The sequence below is a fragment of the Megalops cyprinoides genome, chromosome 2, assembly GCF_013368585.1.
Source record: "Megalops cyprinoides isolate fMegCyp1 chromosome 2, fMegCyp1.pri, whole genome shotgun sequence".
In the NCBI taxonomy this organism is placed as follows: Eukaryota; Metazoa; Chordata; class Actinopteri; order Elopiformes; family Megalopidae; genus Megalops; species Megalops cyprinoides.
This window is the reverse complement of record NC_050584.1, coordinates 17,098,495-17,119,947: the sequence shown is the minus strand read 5'-3', so window position 1 is coordinate 17,119,947 and position 21,453 is coordinate 17,098,495. Positions and strand designations below refer to the sequence as shown.

General features: G+C 46.1%; 1 protein-coding gene across 1 annotated transcript in view; it reads right to left on the bottom strand.

The window, feature by feature from the left end:
• Positions 1-21,453, bottom strand: part of LOC118773099 (solute carrier organic anion transporter family member 5A1) — a 44,428-nt gene that overhangs the window by 9,313 nt on the left and 13,662 nt on the right. The window contains exons 2-4 of the mRNA XM_036521857.1: positions 5,671-5,803; positions 4,832-5,049; positions 782-946 (exon numbers count right to left, since the gene is read on the bottom strand). Of these exons, the coding sequence (XP_036377750.1) occupies positions 782-946; positions 4,832-5,049; positions 5,671-5,803 (516 nt within the window). The remainder of the gene's footprint in view (positions 1-781; positions 947-4,831; positions 5,050-5,670; positions 5,804-21,453) is intronic.

The following is a 21,453-nucleotide window of genomic DNA, read 5'->3' as shown; positions in this document are numbered from 1 at the left end:
TTCCCCTGGGGATGGCTGTGCTGTGTGCATGCATGGGAGATGTGTTAATGTGACGCTCGAGTGAGAGCGTACACAAGTGTTTGTGTGTATGTAGGATGGTGGGGTCATGTTTATGTGATGTGTTTCTGGTGAGGTGACATTTAAGTTATATGTGTGTACTAACTACAGTAGCAGTCAAAAGTTTGGACACCCCTGATTAATTTAGTGGAAAACATGCAATCAAACACATTTTGATCTAAAGACTTATGCTTAAATGTTTGAAATTTGTTTGTTAGACAAACTAATGTTTTTACTATTATTCTAAAATGAGTAGGTGTGTCTGGTGCTGTATACAGTACCAGTCAAAAGTTTAGACACAACTTTTATTCTTTATTTTTACTATTTTCCACATTTTAGAATAACAGTAAAGTCAAAACTATGAAATAGCACAAACGGAATTATGCAGTGAGCAAAATAGAGTTAAAAAGTAGTCAAAACTCTCTCATATTTTATATTCTTCAAAGCAGGCAAAAAAAATGTAAAATTAATTTTTTGGAAAGAAATTCATACATAGCATAAGCATTTAAGCGTCATCCCTTCTAAATGTCCAAATGTGTTTGAATGCATGTTTCCCATTATCTTAATAAGGTGTGACCACATCTTTGACTGGTGCTGTATGTGCAGGTGTGTCTGCAGTGTGGTGATGTTTAGGCAGGACATGTGTGCTGTATATGTGTGCGTGTGTCTGCTTGCATGTTTTGCAGATGCACGTGCGTGAGGCCGGAGTGACCCGGGTCCTTACCGGTGTAGATGCTGGCATTGGACGCCGGAATGCCAAACTGAGACTCGATGAACTTGGGAATGAAGGTTATGAAGGCGGTGACGATGGCGCTCTCGGCCGTGTAGGACAGGCTCACGAACAGGAATGTCATATTGCTCAGGATCCTGACAGCGGCCTTCGGGAGGTCTGCGGAGCGACAGAGGAAAGGGGGGGGGGGCAGAGCTGTCACGTTCTGTCCATCACAGCAAGGGCGAACCTGCCCACAGCGTGGCGAGGGGATGGCCGCCGTGCGCCGGGTCAGAGCGGAGGGGTTTCTGGCTTATCCTGCATGTCAATCTGGTGTCATTCATCTGACATAAATAGCGCACATGTGTAGCACTCGGCACCTAGCAAAACCAGAAACGTACATGCGCCAAAAAAGGGCATCACAAGCACCCCCTGCTGCTGAGGTGTCTGAAGATAAAAAGCCAAAAACAGACATACCCCCCCCCCCCCCCAACCCCAAAACAGGAAAATATCAAATTCTTCTCACACATTACAGACCACAGATAACAATGCACAAATGTGTCCAGAATTGCAATCATTTTGATCATAATGTGACAGAAACATAACACACACATTTGTATTAAAATAGTGGATGTAAAGGAAAAGGGCATCAACAGTGGCTGAGAAACACAGGCCCATTGTCCACACTGACCTCAGGTGGAAGAGGTTACCGACTTCTTTATTCACAGCAGTTCATTAGGGTCTGAGGTTATGACATCATCACACGAACAACAGAGAAAAGATGCCAGGAGACGTTATTGCATAAAGAACAACACCCAAGGTGACATGGCGCTGGAACAAATGGACCCTGGACTCTGGAACCTGAGGATCAAGCCTTTAAGCCCCAGAAGGGATAGAGTTTTTGAACCCATGAGCAAGGTACTTTACTACAACACCTACTGCGAGAAACCCTGCAGTATAATAGCATTACCGCATGGGTGAGGCGCGCAACTGTAAGTGTTTGTAAAATCGCCCTGAATAATAATCTCGTATGCCATCAACAGCAAAGGGGCTTACAAATAGCTTACCACCAAAGAACTGACACAGGAGAATGGATTTCTTTTTACATGTTTATGTAATTGCATCGAGCCTTTATCTTTGTGGTTATATTTCTTCATGTAGATAAAACAATAAAAAAAATTATCTGTAGGGGTGTCAAATGCTTCCTGTGGGCTCCTTGGGTGTAGCCAATTTCTTTCTTCCCTTCTAATAAAATGCTATCTTGTTATCACCTTATTTCAAAATAAATATTTGCTATAATTTATGGCTCCCAGAGTTCCAGCTTTCTATGTTGGATAAATTGGAAGCCCAGCAACAGGAACCGCCACCCCGAGCTGTCACTGTGTAAGATATGAGGAGTCAACACAGTCATCTGTCTACGTACACGGTGCAAATGAAATTCTCCCCCTCAGCACAGTCAGAACCGTGTGCAGCAAGACCAGGAAGTTAATGGTTAATAGTTTATCTTTGCTTATCTGAGTCTATGTTCCTCTTTTTTATTTAGGGGAACACTCAATATTCACTTGTGGTGGCCCAAGGTTTCTCTCCATTTAGACCACTAACTTTAAAATTATGTAATGAATAATGCTTCTCATCAGTTTTAATTAAGAGCTGCTCCATTTGTATATATTTGCATATACTATTGGCTAAGTGTAATGCGGCACGCCATACCTGGAGGGAAAGGATTAAACGCATTAAAAAGTAATAAAAAAAAGGTTTGACTCTGCAAATGAAAAACAGGGAGAGTCAGAGGTCATATTATGTCTTCTAAACAGCAATAAGGCATATTCACTTAACATCATTCACATCTTCCCCTAACTGTTCCTACAAGGGACAAAGAGAGGATAGCCTTTACACTATGGAGCTTCAATTACAATACTTACTACATGGATCCGATTTTATAAGGAGCAGAAATGCATTGAACCTGTTCATATCGATGAAACCCAGCGATACATTTCGTGAGGCGAGGGCCCTACAAATCTTCCTAGTAATCGCTTATTAACCCTCAAAAAGGAGAACTGTGTCACAACAACTGGGTGAATTAAGATCGTTACTGTGCCAATAAATGCCCCGCAGCACAAATGTGTCAAGCTAACATGCGAACGTCAAAGGTTCAGCCGCGTCGAACACTGGTTAGCACACATAGGCGCCAGCAGGTTGCAGGGCGACATTGTTTGCTCATAATCCCCTGTAATCAGACTTTAATTTGCTCCAGAATCTGGAACTCTGACAGCTTTATCCTGGGGACCCACAGGGCAGGGGGGGGGAGGCTTTCTGAATTTGAGGACAAAGGACGGGATTAGATACTTTTCTGTACTAATTAGGTAGGCTGGATCCGGGTTAATAACCCTGTAAACTAATTCTGGACATTCTGGAGTTGTAATGTTCTAATCTCACTTAGGTAACCAGAGGCTGTCGCCGAAAGCAGAGAGTTAGGTTCCAGGAAACTTACATTGAATCTGCGTGTTACATATAGTATCAGAGGCTTTTAAACCCCGGGATCCTCAAAGCTGTTTCCCCTAATCTTTTTAAGTGTGAAAACCTTACGTGGGGCACCTGCTAGTTGTGAGGGTGCCCACTGAAAATAGGATCGTAATGAATAAAGTAGTAATTATTCAATGTCTTCAAATGGAAATCTTGGCCTGGGGACTGAGCTGTACATTGGGAGCCTAAGATGTACAAGCTGTCATTCTTTGTTTCCCTTTTGATTTAATAAACAGGGACCCCAAAGCAGCATCTAAAAATTACTGTGAACTTGTTTATGCAGGTCACACCTGATCACAGCATTCAGCTGCTAGTGAGGCAGAGCAGGTGAACACTTTACACTTGTTTATTTTGCGTCCATCTGAGCCCATCAGCAATCTTCCCTTTGTTTCCGGGGGGAACATTCAAAGTTCTCTCACTGTGGCCAGAGGTTTATTTCCATGCAACACACTCAGTTTAGATTCACATAATGGAGGGTAATTATTATAGGTTTTAATTAAGTGCACATTCATTTGCATACATTATTCTGGGCTCCTGCTTTTGACTCAGCAAACATTAATGTGGCATTTAATATCTGGAGGGAAAGGGTTTATACTGAATTAATAAAGGCTTGTTAAAAGGTTTTAAATCTGCATTTAAAAATGAAAAGAAAGTTTCACTTCAAGTGGTAACCTCGGAAAGAGGATATCTGAAATCAGCATCGTAGTTAACAGAAGTACGACCCCGTCATCAGCTGCTACATTACATCACGCCACTGTCCTATTGTTCTGCCACAATCCCGCCTCAGCAGAACTTTGATGGCCGAGGCAGCAGGAAAGCAGTTGTTTCGCACCGTCGCCAAAGTCTTTGACGCGAACGTTTTATTAGTTTGAGTCCCCCCTGGGGAGCTCATTTAGAGCGGAGCCAGGCAAGCTCTTTCACAGGAGGGAAAGAGCACATCTGACATTAATCTGCACTTCTCTCCTTCGATGAGCATGGCTGGCTGGCAGCAGGGAATGCCCTGCAATGTTCTGCCCCAACCCCCCCCCCCCCCCAACCCTCCCCCCCTTAAAGCCAGGGGGGTTCTCAGCATTCCCTGGGAAGCATATCGCTCTCTCGGAGCGGTGGGGTTCGGCTGGTGATTGCCCACTGTCACCGAGCAGCATAAAAGCACTTCCTACTGCTGGAAAAGCACATTTTTTTAGGTCCATTCTTCACTGCGGTTATATTTTCATTAAGTGCAGAACTGTTTTTCCTCTTGCATTAAAATACCTCAAGTGTCACTCAATGGAGGGAGTGCACTTGCTGCATGTTTATGACAACATCAATCGATGCTGCAGTTTTTCATTACAGCCACAGCTACTGAATAAACGTACGCGAATATGCAACTCATTAAATCAAACCGGTGCAACAACATCACTGTTGGATGTGGAGTTTGATTTGTGTGTATTCTTTCACTTTCTTTTCTGAAATAGTATGTGTAGTGGACTACAAGAAGAGCGGACTCGTGGGGGGGATCCAATGCCTCCTGTTCCAGAAGAGGTGCCTGCTGGGAAACGGTACCTTTGATGTCCTTTCCAAAGCCCATGGAGGAGGTGACCGTCTGGCCTTTGCCTCCGGACTTCTCCTTCATGACGTCGTCGTCGCTCGATACGTCGTCTGAGCTCATCTTTTTCTTCTTCCTCTTCTTCTTGTGTCGGGGAGGGAGCTTCTTGGGGAAGGTGAACATGGGGAAGATGACGAGCAGCATGGCGATGGCACAGAGGAGGAACCCGCTCCACCTGAGAGGGGGGCGAGCTTCATTAATGTCTGAGCGCTGGAGGTACACGTGCGTAGATGCGCACACACACACATGCAGGGAAACACACATGTGCACTGGAGGCACAGGAGCACTCATTCACAGTCATAAACACACATGCACAGACACATATACACATACACGCACAGAAACACACACACGTGTATGCACATACGCACACACACATAGGCACACTGGAGGCACAGAAACATACATGCTCATGCACAGTCACATACACAAACACACACATACATATTCACATGCACACACAAGCACATACACACACACACACATACACACACACACACACACACATGCACACGCGCACACATGCACACGCACACAGACACACAGACACACACACACACACACACACAGCTTGTAGTATCCTCACACCTGACACATACATTTACACTTTCCACAGCATGCTAAAGGATTACTCGGGGATCATGCACACACCCCTTAGAGAAATGCAACACAGGCTCACATCAGCATCTCATACCGCCCCCTTGCATTCACCCCTGCCACCACACATACACACCACAGCGATGTGTTTCACACGGCTACAATGAAACCACACTGCCCACATCCTCCCTGCTCCTACCAGTTGCCAACAAAGCGCGGGTCACTTTGATCGATGTTGACGATGGTTTTGGGATCGACGTAGAACCCGATCAGGACTCCTCCCAGCAGATAGCCCGCAGCTGGACCCAGAGCCCCCATCACATACATGATGGCTGAAACAGAAACACAGCACATGCCAATGAAAATGCTGCCACTTCCTTTAAGATGACACTCCCTGAATCCAGAGAGAGAGAGTAAAAAGAGAGCTACACGTCTTATTCAACAACATGACAATCAGCAAAGGACTTGCAACAGACAATTGCTCTCTGTAATATTATCATGAGTTCAAACTTATATGAGCTCAAAAGCCATTTTAAAACTTGAAGATTAAACACAGGAAAAGCACTTAGCTGGATGAACCAAGGACACATCATATCGGCCTGCACTTCAGCACAAGGGCAAGGCTGGTATATAAATCCTTTATACATCCAACTCAACACTTTCCTCTGCTTTCATTTCTCTCAGAATGAAGCTGTAGGTGGTACACAGAAAGAATAAGGACAGACGACATCAACAGAGTGGCAGCCCACCTGCATGTCAGTGTGATACTGCAACAAACTGCAGCCAAAGGAGATAACACCTGCAAGCAGATAACACCTGCGTGGCCTTACTGCCCGCAGGTCATCCACACATTAAAATAACAGAACACTTATCTGGGAGTGAAAGGCGCTTACGGAGCTATTTTAGATAGAACCACTCTTGGCGGCACAGAGTTTGCCATTTGTGGCTCTGCTTGAAAGCAGCAGGTGAGAATTCAGAACCTGGCAGACGCGTGCGCGGGGCGTGTCCTTTAAGTGGCCAGGATATTCTGCTAAAGGGACACGCGGCAGGGAGGAGGGTGCATGGGATTAACATTCTACGCCTGCATAGGCCGGCAGACGCTTGGACAGGGCGGTACTAGGGTGGTCTGCTTCAGAGCCTCCGGACACAGCTTCACCCCGGTCCATGAAGGGAGAGCAGGCTGTGAGCCCTGGCCCCTGGGGGGGGGGGGTGTTGGGAGGAAGCATGATGCCCAGGTCCCAGCCGCTATCCTAAATCTCCACATCTAGGGAAAACCCGCCGGGTTACGCAACCGCTCCCGCGCAGCGGGGGACCAGCGCGCTGTTTGTCACGGACGCTTTTTATAGAGCGAATAAAACACACAAAGGGGAATTTGGGAGGCCTCGTTTCGCGGGATCAGAACAAAAGTAGCGGAGAATTACGGGTTTGGCATTAGGAGAGACGCTTCCCCTGCCTCCCGCATGAAAATGCCACCCGTGTCGACCGCAACGTGCATTTAACTGCCAGCGGTCGCTTCCAAAGGGATGCAATGATGCACTTTTTGAAATAGCGCTGATGCGTGCAGAACGCTAGGTTGCAGCTCTGAATAGTACAGTGAAACAGTTTAGAAACACACTATCCCTGAGGTGGCTGCTGCTAATTATGTCCGATGCATTACACGCAAATAAAAAACAGACAAGACCATTTTTTAATCATATTAAACTCAAAATGCCAATCAGCATTAGAGGCGTGCTAAATATCACCGCAGAATCCTGTATTTGGAAATCAAATGGGGACTTGTGTGCATGCGCACTGTAAATGGATGCAGTGACAAGACAATGGCAGAGGCTGTGAGGCGGTGACATCACCCCCTATATCAGGAGTGATGAGTGAGTCACAGAGATGAGCATATCTGATAGTGTTTACTCAAATATCCTCAGTTAAGGAGCAGCTGGGATCACACAGGCAGCTCTAAATAAGGGGCTCTCTCTCTCTGTTGACATTTACCTGTTTTTGAGCTATTACTTTCCTCTGATACAAGCAGCGGTAGCCTATTAAAGCAAGGCCAGACTCACAAAATCTAGAGAGCGCTGCAATATAGCGGTATATTCAAAATGACTCTTGTTCTTCATTCAAAATGAAGTGATAGCTAAGTCTATTGTGAGTAATTTCTGTTTTATTAGTGAGGGCTGCCGTATGTTCTACATCAAGGAGGCAACGTTCAGTGAGCCAGATAGACAGCTTCTTCTGTAAGACACTGATTAAAGACGTCCATTAATGGTGGAAATACCCCTACTTCTGTAGGCCCGAACAATACGAAGGCACATGGGCCCCTTTCAGCGGCGGCGATCCAAATAATCCCAATATCAATTTGCCGTTATCTTCGTCTTAATTAAATAACAGGTCGCTTGAGAGGGGCCCCCGGGGGATGCTGGGAAGAGGAGAATAACTCCTTCAACTGTGCAACCAGCCTGTTAATCCTCTTATCACCCTCTGACAGAGCCACACATCACAGCCGCGAGTCGCCGTCCATTCCCGCGCGGCACACAGTCAGCTCAGGCGAAAGACCACTTCCTGGTGTGGCATTACTTATTCATTCGCCAAGTCACTGTTCGGGGGGGGCCCGAGATGCGTGGCCAACGATTCCTCTGACGATCGCCGTCTACCTTGGCAGTGTGCCGTCGGCTGAGTCAGTCTGTCTGATGTATTAACCGTTCTCACGAGATGGCTTACTATAACGGGTGTTGAGTTTTTAATTAACAAGGTCATCTCGATACTCTCACGTTGGATTTCTCCATCCTCTGTGACTCAGGAAGGGGGTGGCGCTGGTGGTTGTGCTGGGTAGGGGGGGTGTCTTCACTCCTTCATGCCCCCGTGACTGGCTCGAATAATTGGAGGAGCGAACGCAAAACGTAATTCTGTTTGCAAACACTGCTTCACCAGGAGGTGCGCTTTTCGCGTTTCCTGTGTCACATGCTTGCCTTCAGCATATGTGTGATCAAGTGGCACCTTATTACTGGTTGCTTTTTGTTTTCAAATTCAGAACTGAAATATCATTTGAATTGTTGGACTGTAAATGTGTGGTAGGGACTGAGATGAGATAAATTCACACATGGCTGAATGAAGTTCGCGTATGTGGTTAACACTTTAGCTGATATTTTATGTGCAACTCCCTTCAGTACACTAGAAAGAGTTGTGTGTGATGGAGGTTAAACAGCTACCCCTTTCACATACCCCTCTGGTAGGAATGGGGGTACAGCCTATTGCCACTCTTTTACCATGCCAATACCCTAGTCTTTCCTGGGCTTTAATAAGATCCCTTTAAAAAGTCCTCACTGAGGAGTTCAATAGCACTGGGTTCCTGTGTGAGAGTGCTCCTTTAATAGGATCTGAATCGCAGAGGCATACAATCTTCTCTCCCTCCATCTACCGGTTCGGCCTGAATGGTAAGACAGCTGAACTACAGAGGGACTGCTGAAGCACCAGCTGTGTGTGTGTGCGTGTGCCCATGTCCGTTTGTGCACACGCGTGTGAGTGGGGACGTTTATGAGTTTGCACGTGCTGTGTGTGCATGCATGTAAGTGTGTGTTGTCCTACACACTTGACATCATGTCGAATGTGTGTGAGAGTGGTTATGTGTGTGTGTGTGTGTGTGTGTGTGTGTGTGTGTGTGTGTGCATGCATGTGTCCTTGGTACATCGTGTACATGTGAGTATGTGTTGAGAGCGTACGAGAGCGGATGTTCCAGCACGGTGTTTATGCGTATGCGTGTTTACAAATGTGTATGTGTTACATGTGTATATGGGAGCGGTTGCTTGTTTGAGCGTGCGGTGTCTGCCAGTCACGCCGGACTGCATCAAACAGGGAGGACTGCCTTCAGACCAAACTGCACCAGCGCTCCCCTCCACAAGCACCTGACACGACACAACATACGTTACAGTCTATCCGCATACCATGGCCGCGACGAGACCACAACAGCTGCAGCCTGCCCGCTAAATCAAACAGGAATACTGCAGATTACCAGGCAGAGGTCTACTCCTGCTCCCTGGAAATACGTATTACCCTCTCACGTGAAAGGTTTTTTCAATGATGCTAACACAACATGAGGGAGAGGGGAGAACGCTGATCCATAAAAGAAATAACGGTATTGGTCATAACCAACCCTTGTAGGCAACTGATTCTTTTATTAATCATTTTATGCTGTTGGATTTATATCAATGGGCAGGCATAATAAATATTTCAATATTCAGAGTTAATTCACACAGACATTGTTCTTTAGGGAAATCTGAAACACTATACTGCAGATATACAGACATACATATTTACTTTATTTGAGTACTGTTGTGTTGCATTATCACATCCAGTTAATTGCAGCAATAGTCCCCTGGCTGAAAAGCATTCAGTTTATGGCCCTCTCGGTCCTCCAGTCAAAGTGCCCTGCGGCTTGGAGCGGGTCCAGATGCAGTGCCGTTACCTCATCGAAGGACACCAGAGACGCTGAGGTGAGGAATATGCTGGCTGCGCGAGACCGCATCACCGCCCATCGCCTGCGGACGTCACGGCGCAGCCCCCCTCGGAACCCGAATGCGTCACCGACCGAGAGAACGTCCCTGAAGGATCGCTCCCTCGCCAAGGACGCGCGGTGCTCGCTGCGCCGCCGCTTACAGGACGAGGGGCGGAGGCGGCGAGATTTAACGCTGTCGGGACCCGTAGTAAACGCTGGCGGCGCTTTGGGAAAAAGAGGAGGAGGACGCCTCGGAGCGACCCAGGCCGCAGCCTGGCGTCCTCGCACACGCTCTTCGCCTTCGTATGAAGGAGCGCGAGCACCTGCCTCTCACCCCCCCGCCCCGCTCTCCAGCTGCATAGGTGTGGGGAGAGATGCTAACGGAGCGTGTGGGTTTCACGCCACCAGCTGCTCTCTCTCTCCCTCTCCCTCTCTCTCGCACCCCTCTTCCCCTGAACGCGTAATCGACCCGGACACCAGCTTCGCAGGGTGCCGCCCGTCCCAGGCCGGCGGGAACGAGGGTGGCGCAGATGGAGCTCCAAGTGTGAGGAGCCGCGCTGGCTGCGCTGCTGTTTGGGGGGGGGGGGGGGGGGGGGTCGGAGGACTTCCTGTCTCAGCAAGACGAGTACGGGGCCTGATTAGAGCAGCTCGTCCAGCTAATGAGCCGCTTTCCCTCATGACAGAAAATGGAATTAATTGAGAGTAATTAACCGAATCGATTAAATACGCTTTCGTTTGATGACTTCACAAAGATAACGTTCTTACAGGGAAGAACAGCCGAGATGCTAGAAATAGCTTTGTTCTAGAAGGCCAAGCTTGATGAATGCTCTGTCAGACACTGGGCATACTCTGAATGTATAGTTTATGATTTGTAAGGCAAACTTTGAATTATTCATTCCAGACAGACTTAACCTCAGACTTTAGACATCAAAAATAGCATGGCAAGTGTGTGCATAGTACAGATGGTAAAATAATTAGTGATCAATCTCATGCAGAAAATAAACCTACTGGGGTACATTCACTATGAGAGGGCTTCGTTCTTCTTGCCTCTATTCTACCACAAAGCCTGAGAGTTATGGATGGAATTCTTTAATCCTTTCCAATCCTTGGTCTGCCCCAGAATTTCCAAGAATTACATATTCTTCTGTTATAGCACCATGCAAAATAATTCACTCGAAAGTGCATTTAAAAGCAAGTCAGTCCAAAAACCTCCACTTAGAATAAAACCTCTCCGTCTAATTAAAAAAAAAACCTTGTAATATGCATACAAATGTGTGCAGTTTCTCAACCGATTTAATTATGTTGTTTTCAAATGAAAGGGAACAGTACGGACTTCCACCAAATTTTTTTGCTCCAAATGCCACTGCATTTCTAACGAAGTGCTCCCAGCACAAAGGGCTCTGGAAAGAGCAGTGACAAATGGCAGGCTCAGGCGGTACGTTACAGAAAGTGATGAGGGCCCGGCAGCTGGATCAATTCGGCCATGTGACCTTGTGGGAGACAGAGGGAAAAGACACAATGAGCTGGGGAATGACTGCATTGTCATGGCAACCTGCTGACACAGCAGTGTCTTCTTACAAGTTCTAACCTTACATCTTTCCCAGAGAGCACCATCAGCACTGCCTGGTGCTGCTGTCTCTCTCCGTCCGTGACTGGCTATAGAAAGACAGCATGTGAAGCGCTGAGCAACAAGAGATCTGTTTAATTTCCACCCGAGTGTACAGCTTCCGCGTGGCTGTTAGGCTAGCGGCTGTGCACAGGTTATCATCTCCGTGTCCCTGCTAATTAATGACCTTTTTACAGGGGCTGTCATGTGTTTCTCATTCCCCGAGAGAGCGGCACATGCTCAATGACACAGTGAAGGTGAAACTGAAGCCTGCCCTGTAGGAGGACATGACCAACAACGCAGAAAACACGATCTGCGATTCTGCCCACGGATCACAGTGTTAAAACGTGAACACTGTTACCAGCGCGCACTTGGTTTAGCTGTTGTTGTTGTAGTCACCATCACAGCTACAGTCATTTCGCTAGCTGATGGGATTACCCAGGATTACATGCAATGCATGAGGCACGGCAATCATAAAAGCAAGCCAAATCGAGAATAACGTAACAAACAAAATAAAACGCCATTTTGAGAGTAAGTTATGTTGATGTGGAATAAATCAATATTTATCATTTCTACAGTTCCACGGTCACAGGGATTACATGAGGTAAGCAGCAATGCTTTGTAAAAGATTTTGAAGGGAAAAACTAAATGTGAAAGGACTACTTAACCGATAAAATGGAACAAAATGCATTACAACAGAGGTGAATTAGAGCTATCCTCTATGGGAAAGTTCTCTAGATGCTGTCGTACCTGGAATACAACTATTACTATAGGAATCTGCCGTCCTCACAGCTGCTCCTCTTGCCCATTTGTGAGTCATTAGAGCAAATAAATGGTTGCCAATGGGGAATGGGCTATTTCCAGACAGAAGCTCCCAAATGCCCGATTTCTGGCAATGCTGATTCTTAAACAGTCCACTTTTCTTGCAATACGAATCCCTTATGAGTCAAGAAACAAGTACACAGGCCATAGTGAGTTCTTCCCTCTCACTGGATTACCCTAACTCTTTCATGCATCCTTAATGCAGGGATAAAAAGTCCACTCTTAAAGGCAGACTAGCTACCTCAGCTCTCATCACTGCATATTTATTTTTCTTTATCTCAAGCTAGAACAATCTGTTTTTTAACTGGCCAATGTTCTACAGACTGGTATTCAAGGTAAGAAATTATTGAATTCATTTTGAATTTTTCAGAACGGTGAAAGCAGGAGAACTGCAGAGGTGGTGAGGAGATAAGGAAATTGTAATGAGACCGCGGTGGGAAACTCGTTACCATTGGAGTAACTGAGAAGAAAATGACTGAAATAGAGGAACCAGGAGATGGATGAAAAACTTTGTCCAATAATGATGACTTCAGCGTATGAGAAGGAGACTGCAATTATTACGCTGTGATCATAAAATAATGAAATATTTGGTTCACACAACAGTAAGCAATATCATTGGCTTTGAAGCTATTTCAAGTAAAATGGAGGGGGGGGGGGGGGGGGGCAAGGAAGAGACAGGAATAATGGAATACCATGAAAGGAACACAGAAGACAACCTTGAACAAGACTTCTGTACAGTATTAGTCATACAGTATGTAGAGCATAAGGCCATGAAAGACAGAATAGCAATCAAAGCGAGAAATGACCACTGGAGTTTATACAATACGATCACTGTTAAACAGGAGAAAATTATAGACATATTACCAAAGAAGTGGCATCAATAATAAATTAAGGGAGAAAATACGTGATGAAAATAAGGCAGAATCTCTACAGCAGTCCTACTCTACAGTAGTCTGTAACAAATGAGAAAGAGTGATGTCTCAAGAAAAATTGTAGAGGTCAATAGAGAGAGATTAATGAGCAGAATCAGAAAGATGGAAGAGAAAGAAACAGCTGTGAATAATCTGAACAGCAAAACCACAGGACGCATGAGAGACCCGGAAGAAGAGTGTAATGAGGAATCTGAAACGGACCCAAAGCCCAACCGTGGTGTTCTCCGTTGGGGAATTGATAAGGAGCAGGATGAGGTCGGAAACTGGCTCGGGAAGCGCTCGTCTGTAGCAGCTACAGAGGATGACAGTGCTTTAGCCCAGGGGGCAGCTGGCAGTCTGCGTTCCATCTATCACACAGAGGCAGATCCGCAACGCAATGTGCTCTGCGCTGACCTGACCTGGCCGGTGGGGAGTGGTCCCCAGGGGAGGGGGGGGGTTTGCAGCGCGGGCACCCATGCCTCCCGGGCACCAGCTCTGCGGTGATCCATCATATGGAGGCAGCAGCGGAGTGCTGTTGACTGATCAGCAAGCACACCCCGGGCCTGCTCAGGACTCAGGCGTTTTACTGCGGTTACATTCACACTACGCTGGCGCCATCCATCAGCAGCCCCCCACGGCACATCCGCCTTCACGCTCACCGTCCTCAAGTTTCCCCCGGTGAGGTTCTTTACGGCAGGGTAGTTCTGCAGCGGCGTTGCGCAATGTCGTTCGATGACCCCGGACCGACGCTGCCTCCCTCGCACGTGCACGTGCAGACACACGTGCGCACACGCACACACACGCACACACACAGAGCCAGCGGCACTGATGACCGGGAAGAGAGACGGAAGCAGAAGCTGAGGGTTCAACTCGTAATGGCAGCCGGCGCTGGGAGTAATAGGCTGAGATCTGCGAGCATCAGGGCAGAGTCAGCAGCTTCCGTTGATGCCAGCGGCTCTCCTCGGAGCCAGACGGCTCGTGCAAGAAAAGCCATTCTGCTTCATCACCACTTCCCATCAAAGATTGATCACTCCGAGTCTACGCATCCGCGCATCCCCCTCCCCCCGGCACGGAACTTCAGTCCTCCGAGGAGAACCTCTGAGCCTTGCGTTTGCACACACTGGCTTTGCTCAAGTTCTTTTTACTGTGTTTGAAGATTCCATTCATGCTTTGACAATGGAGCGCTGTACGGAAGTGCTGTTTCCACCCTGTGATCTCACACACAAATCAACATTCTGTCTCTGCCACAGAGCAGAGCTTCTCTTGCTTACTGTATACTAGGGGTGCAACGAATAATAGACATAGTCGAAGAAAATCGATGACCAAATTAGTTGCCAAGGAACTTAATTGCCGATTAGTTGCTGACATCATCGCTTGGGTTTTTCGTGCTGACTCGGAATGCTCAGACATGTAGCCTAAGCACACACACCTTCATGACAGGGTTTCTGATAGGATTTTTTCTTGCAGGTCCAGTGTCCGGAAAGAATTTATTTTACCGGACAAATTTGAAATTTACTGGTCACATTTCAATAACTCGTTCGGATTAATTTGAATGGGTTGCATTCGAATTAATTCGAACGAGTTATGGGTTTACTGGATCTCGTAACGCTACCAGGGATGGCTTTCTTCAAAGGCAGCAGACTTGTACTCCCCAGCAAGCAACTGCCCTCACTGAATTAGTCCTAGTAACCATTCATTAAAAGATGTATTTTTGAATGAAGTTCTCATCTTTCTTTATTGTTAGTTAGCATATGCCTGAACCAACCTCAAGCTAAATTTAAAAGCCGATAGATAAATAAGAGCCATTGAACAATTGTGCGATTCATAATCCGAATAGTCGATTATTCGTTTCAATAATCGATCGATTATTCAACTATCAAAACAGTCGTTAGTTGCAGCCCTACTGTATACATGATCAAAGAACCAGGCAGGATGTTTTCCTGTGTTTGACTGGCCTTTCTCTGCTGCCTTGTGACATGCCGATAACATTCTATATTCACTGAGCCTTCCTTTCCTTCCACTGTTACACTCCAGCGAGATTCAATTAGCCCAGTCCCAGCAGATCATTAGGAACAAGGTGAACAGCAAAGCGGCGGCAGGCTCTGGCAATCCGGTATTGGATGTTGGGCTGTGTAGCGATTCCGTTTGCTCACTTGGCCCCGGTACTTGGCATCTCTGATTCCACCTCGGGTTTCGCAGGAAGGCTGTTTATTGGCACGAAGTAATGAGAAATCAATGGGGCTTCCTGGGTTCCGGGGTCCCACGTGACAGAATCTCCAGGACGCATGACGAGACGGCCCGGGCAGGGACAGGCTGCGCCGCGGGGACACATGTCAGGATAACCGTCACTCCTCATTTGTGTCACTCCGTTCCCCCTCATCCAGAAAGTGACCAAAACAATCCCTGTTTTTGCCACCCTAAATAATCGAGAGGCCTGCTTTCGAGAGTGATTCTTCGCCTGCCTCTCTCGCCTCCCCCCTGACCGCGCGTGGCCCTGGTTTCATTTCAGACGCAGTTTAACTGAACCATCGGTCTTAAAAACCACAAAGCTGCACAGCATGCCGCAGCCACAAGCAGCAAAAATAATGCAAGGAAGTGGGATGAGGGACAGAACTGGGGCAACCTCCTCCGATATGGGCAGCAGCGTGGTGCGCTGTTTGCCTCCCCCCCCTCCCCCTTTCCAAAACGCCTTTGTGGAGGCTGTCCTTTGCACTACCCCTCCTGTTCGCGTCTTGGGAGAGCAACGGCCTCTCGCAGCGGGCTTGTGCCGCGAGGCCCGGAGGCGGGGTGGGGGGTTGAATGTCCGTGCGCCCCCCCGGCAGGGAGCTGTCACGGGGTATCTCCTCTGCCTCAGCTTGCCGGGTCACGCGCGGCAGGGCCTTCACGCCCAGCTCTCTGACCCGCTGCCTCCAGCCCTGTAGCAACATTCTGGGACCGGTCCTGCTCTGCGTGTTTGGACAAGGCTCCAGAGCTGTCAGCTCCCAGATACTTATAGCCTTCCAGGAGCATGTGCACAAAAGGACCACTGTAGCGCCAGCGGAGAAATAATTAGCACACCAAAGGTAAAATGGTTGTACATCAGGGCAATAAAGAACGCACTGTTTTTCTGTGGTAATACCATGATTCAACTGTAAGACCAAGAGCATCAAGCACATTACAAGACACTCAGGCTGCAGTGTGCTAAAAACGAAAACAACACACAAAAATATACAAAAATTCACATTCCTATGGCTCCTATCACAAGGATCCGAGACAGCAATCCAGAAAAGGAAAAGGTACAGTAGGTCTTCCTGTTTTGAGCATTTCCTGTTGATTCAGATCATCTTATTCCAGGGAAATAATTAGGAGAACCACAGGAAATTGGACAGACGTGGCCTGCAACATTTTTATTGTCTGGTTCTCCTGCCTGAGACCATCAGATAAACACAAGCATGAGCAAAGCTCTGGCTACACTGCGCAAAGCAAATACTGTAAACGCAGAGCTCCGAGTCCTAAGTTTGAGATGCAAGGGAAACCCAAACAATTCGAGTGCATGAAACATTCATGAGAGCCGCAGCTTTGCACAAAGCAAAGTCCCAAAGCTCAGGAGTGCACATCAAAAATGCACACACAAAAAGAGCGAAATCGGAAAATGGAGGTTCTTCTATTTATAGCGCCTGTACGGAACGCTCACAGTGTTTACTTACACGAGCTTTGATTTCGAGGCGTTAAATCACAAATTTCTGCTCTTCACATGCATCACGCAGGCCAAGATACTGTATCAACTTCCTCATTTGTGTTTTCACTAAGTATTAAAAACGCGTGCTATGAACAATTATGAGAATTTATTCAAAAACAGAAAAAAAAACAAATTCTGAGTTATGCCATTGGTGGTTTAGCTGTATCTCTAATGCAAATTACTGTTATATTTGCCTCTAGAATGCACACACCAGAAAGGTTACACCATTCTTGTAATTTGTGTAAAAGGTACAGTAAAAGGGAAGACAGATAATAGACAGATAATAAGAAGTAGCCTAAAATACTCCAGGTCCTAAAGCTCCAAGCTTTCAAACTTTTGCCGGATGCCATTGCTGACTTTACTGTCCATCTCTCTACCACTCGATACCACCATCAAAGGATTAGACACTACTGCTGACATTGCTCTTCTCCATGGGACATCACCTCTGTATTACTGGATTGGTTAGTCAGGTGCAGTGGTGTGGCATTCAATGTCCATATGATTCAATGGGAAAATACATTTTTGGGAATAACCAAGTCATATCTCTCCCCCTACCTCCATATTTCAAGGAGCAGGGTTGCTTATCTACCACACTTACAATGCACATATTTATTTTTGATGTAACATTGAACTGTTGAGGTATAACAACTAAATAAACACCAACCTTGCACAAATTTTTAGTAATTGATTTAACTCCAAAATTTTGGGACTAACATTTCAACTGGGGAAGCAGAAGTTGGGGTGTCAAGTTACTCGCGGTTACAAATAGTACATTCTGCAACAAACCCCCTGACCATATTGAGTGCTGGCTACGGAGCTCAGCACCCAGAAGAACGAGGAAAGCACATCGGGTTCAAATGCCAAAATGATAAACTGCAGGACAAAGTTACTTGAAAGAACACAGGAAACGGGGAGTAGCAAACATTTGGAATAGTGCCTCTTAGTATGGGTGAGGTAATGCTGTTAGTTGGTGTAATATTGATAACATTTTGAGCAGCTGAGATACTTTTACAATGTGTAAGCACTGACATACATTGAATACATTATGCATTGTTCCTGTGAGTATCCTGTAATTTGTATACAATGAAAGCTTTTTTTGCAAGAGATTTCAACGTACTGTACTTACATAAATCACCAGTGCCAAAATTCACTTCCATCTTGACTACCTAGCTAACCAGTAGTTATCTACATAGCATTATCTACATTAATATAGGTGCTACTCTTCTTAGGTTAGCTAAAATTTATCCAATGTGAACAAACACCAAATATTTCATAGTGTTTGCATATTAATCCTGATAGGTAGGGATACACTAATAGGCATAATTCTGAAACTTTTATGCTACCTCTATAGGTAACTGATGCTTGGCCAGCTAGTTGTTGATATTTTTTATTCATTAGTGGGACAGAGACATGTTATTTTAAGGAGTTTAAATGTTTGTTATTATTACCCTGCTAGACAGCCATATATGTAGCTCACCCACATCATTCCTCCTAAACAACACATCATCCAATGACATTTATTTCACTATTACTGACCAATTCAAGAAAGGGAATCCTAGTAGTTAGGCAACCGAAGAAAAAATGGTTATCAATACAACTGGAAGTTTTGCACAATTTTGGGAACTGACAATTTAAGAAAGGAAGTCATCTCTTTTAGTGGTTACAATGCCTCCTCTCATTTTTCAAGGCATCTAGTCAATCTAGTCCGTAAGTGTATGGAATTTATAGATCTGTACCAGCTCAGCCTCTCTCCTATGTTTGCTTGGCTGTATGTGCAAAATAGGCATGTCAGATGGCATCTTTCCAGCTGTGCTCGATGGGGGGAAAAGTAGGTGATCGTCCAGTTACACTAACAGTCAGCGGACTCCACTGCTGACTCTTCCATTCACTATTGCTGACTCCACTGTCCACTATTGATGACATCACAGTTCACCATGTCAGGGCTAAGTGTTATGTCTGACATCACAGTCCAATTCAGACTGGACAGCTACTGCTGATTCCCTTTTTCTGCTGGGACCAGTCAATTTTTTCCTCTTCCATCATGGACACCACATATTGAAAATGCTTCATGTGGTTCTGTGATTAAATAAAAACCATAGGAAATGTGAAGTTGAACAAACCGTGCATTTATAAATCAACCTTAAAAGAGCCTGGTGTCGGTCTGGTTCTCCAAAGAAAAAGCCCTCCCCTGATATTCAAATACTTTTTGACTACCTACTATGAAAACATTCACTCTGTATTCAATCTAACTGCAATGCAGTTTGTTGTACAATCTTTTGATTAATAAATCAAAGCAGGTTTTACTTTTCACAAACGTAGTGAAAGAACAAAATGTGTGAGAGTTGTTTAAAATTCAATGCTCAAAGCTCAAAGGTAAGGATAAGTCAGATACAGCAGACTGAATGTAGCCTTCATCAATATATGCGTGTATGCGTGTATGTATGTACGTACAGTATATGTAATGTCATATGCTGAGTGTTTCCAAGTAGCAAAGTCAGCTAAGACATTCGTTCTGACTGCAGGCTCACTCCTATAGCACAGACCTGGATTCGAGTCTTAGTCATGTCTTTCACCAAACCATGGCGCATGGCAGAACGCAACTGGCTTCATTCTGCCAGGGTGGGGTGGATTTCATCAACCAGGCTTCCCTTGTCACACCACTCTTCAAACCCTGCCTTCACTCTGCCCGAGCGCTCCTGTGCAAGTGCAGAGAACGTCACAGCGGGACAGCCGTACAGACTCCAGCGCCCAGACCCCAAAGTCAGCAGTGAGAAAGGGGGAAAATTATATGCAAAACAGATGCATATTCTGAATGAAACCTGTAAAATGAGCTGGTGGAAATTATTCAGAGAATAAGTGCACTTTAAAACATCTGTGCAGCACAAAAATGGACATGTAGGATGTTGATTTTAATGAGGAATCAGCTAAACAACTTACATATGGACCCTTCTGTATACTTGCACACCAGGCAAGGAAACAGACAAAAGTGACACATAGGTGAATGTGAGTGGGAAATTGGGATAAATGAGGAGATTACACAGAGTTAGATTAAGATTCAATTTTTTTTTTGTTTTAGTTTGACTACATAACAAAGATTAACAGCTCCAGAAACAATGCTGGCTTTCTACCCATGTCATTTTTCACAACACAAAACTGCTGCTGGTCTGCATTTACAACAGAATCTTAATGTCTTCACTTCATCAAATGCAGGGAGAAGCGGTGTTGTGGAAGGAGATGAATTGGAAGGGAAGGACGTCCACAGCGCTGCGCCCGCTCGCAGTAAATGAGAGCAGCGTGCATGGGGGGGTGGGGAGGTGGACAGCGGAGGTGACAGCTGAGGGATTTAAGTGTTTCATCACCTCACATGAGGGCAGAGGAGCCTTTCCTCCATCACTCGTGGCCGAGAGCGGTTTCTCAGAGGAGAGGGAGAGAGCCAGCGATACCGAACTGACCCGGGTCCTGCGCCTCTGAGCCGATAAGGCCGGGATAAGAATGTCCGCCGGGCTCGGATCTCGGGCTCCTTACCCGGCGCCGTATCTCTGAGGCCTGACAGCGCACTCCTCCGACACCATCTCTGAAGCACCGAAAGCGCTCTCTTCTGCGGCCACCGGGGCCGGAAAGAGCTCTCTCATAAGATGCTCATTCATGCCTGTCACTCTGCATCACGGTGGCTTTCTTCCAGCTTTTTTTTTTTTTAACTTGTACATACAGATTGAGAGGCAGAAACTACAAGCAAACAATGCAGCCTGTATACACTTCTTAGAAAAGAAATACACCCCTCCACAGCCAAAAAGCACCCATAAAATTGTTATGCAACCTTCAAGAGGGTTTTCTTTCTATGGTAAAACATCATGATGCAGCTTTAAATGTGCTGATCCGGTTTGTATGCACTTTTTTTCATGACTAATTGCAGCTCTTGTGGTATTTGCTCCTTTCAGGACAGTGATATTTGGTGCCTCCCTGTGAGAGCAGGATTTTCCAGGCAGATCACACAGAGGACTACAGAATCAAAGGCAAACATCACAATAGGCTGCTGCTCTCCGCTGTCCGGCTGGGGACGACCGTTCAGAGCCCAGATTCTCACACAGCTGAGCGGCCTGCTTTACAGGCTACCAATTAGGGTGAACGATAATGCTGATATGGCGTGCTGTGGGACCAGCTCCCTTAGAGGAACCAATTTGGTCTCCTGACCCAATACAACTGTAGGAGGACATTTTTATGGAGCCATCCTCTGTTGTGCTCATTACGCCGAGGACCATGCGGAGAGCTGGGGAGAGATAGGCAAATTGAAAAGAAGCGCACTGTAAGCCGTGGCTTCAGAGCACAAAGGGGGACTGTTGGTGGAATTTTTGCTCCCAATGCCCTTTTATATGCCACTAATCTGCAGAGCACACATTGTAGTCAGCTGCTAAACGCCACTTTTTTTTCCCCACTCGTAATTC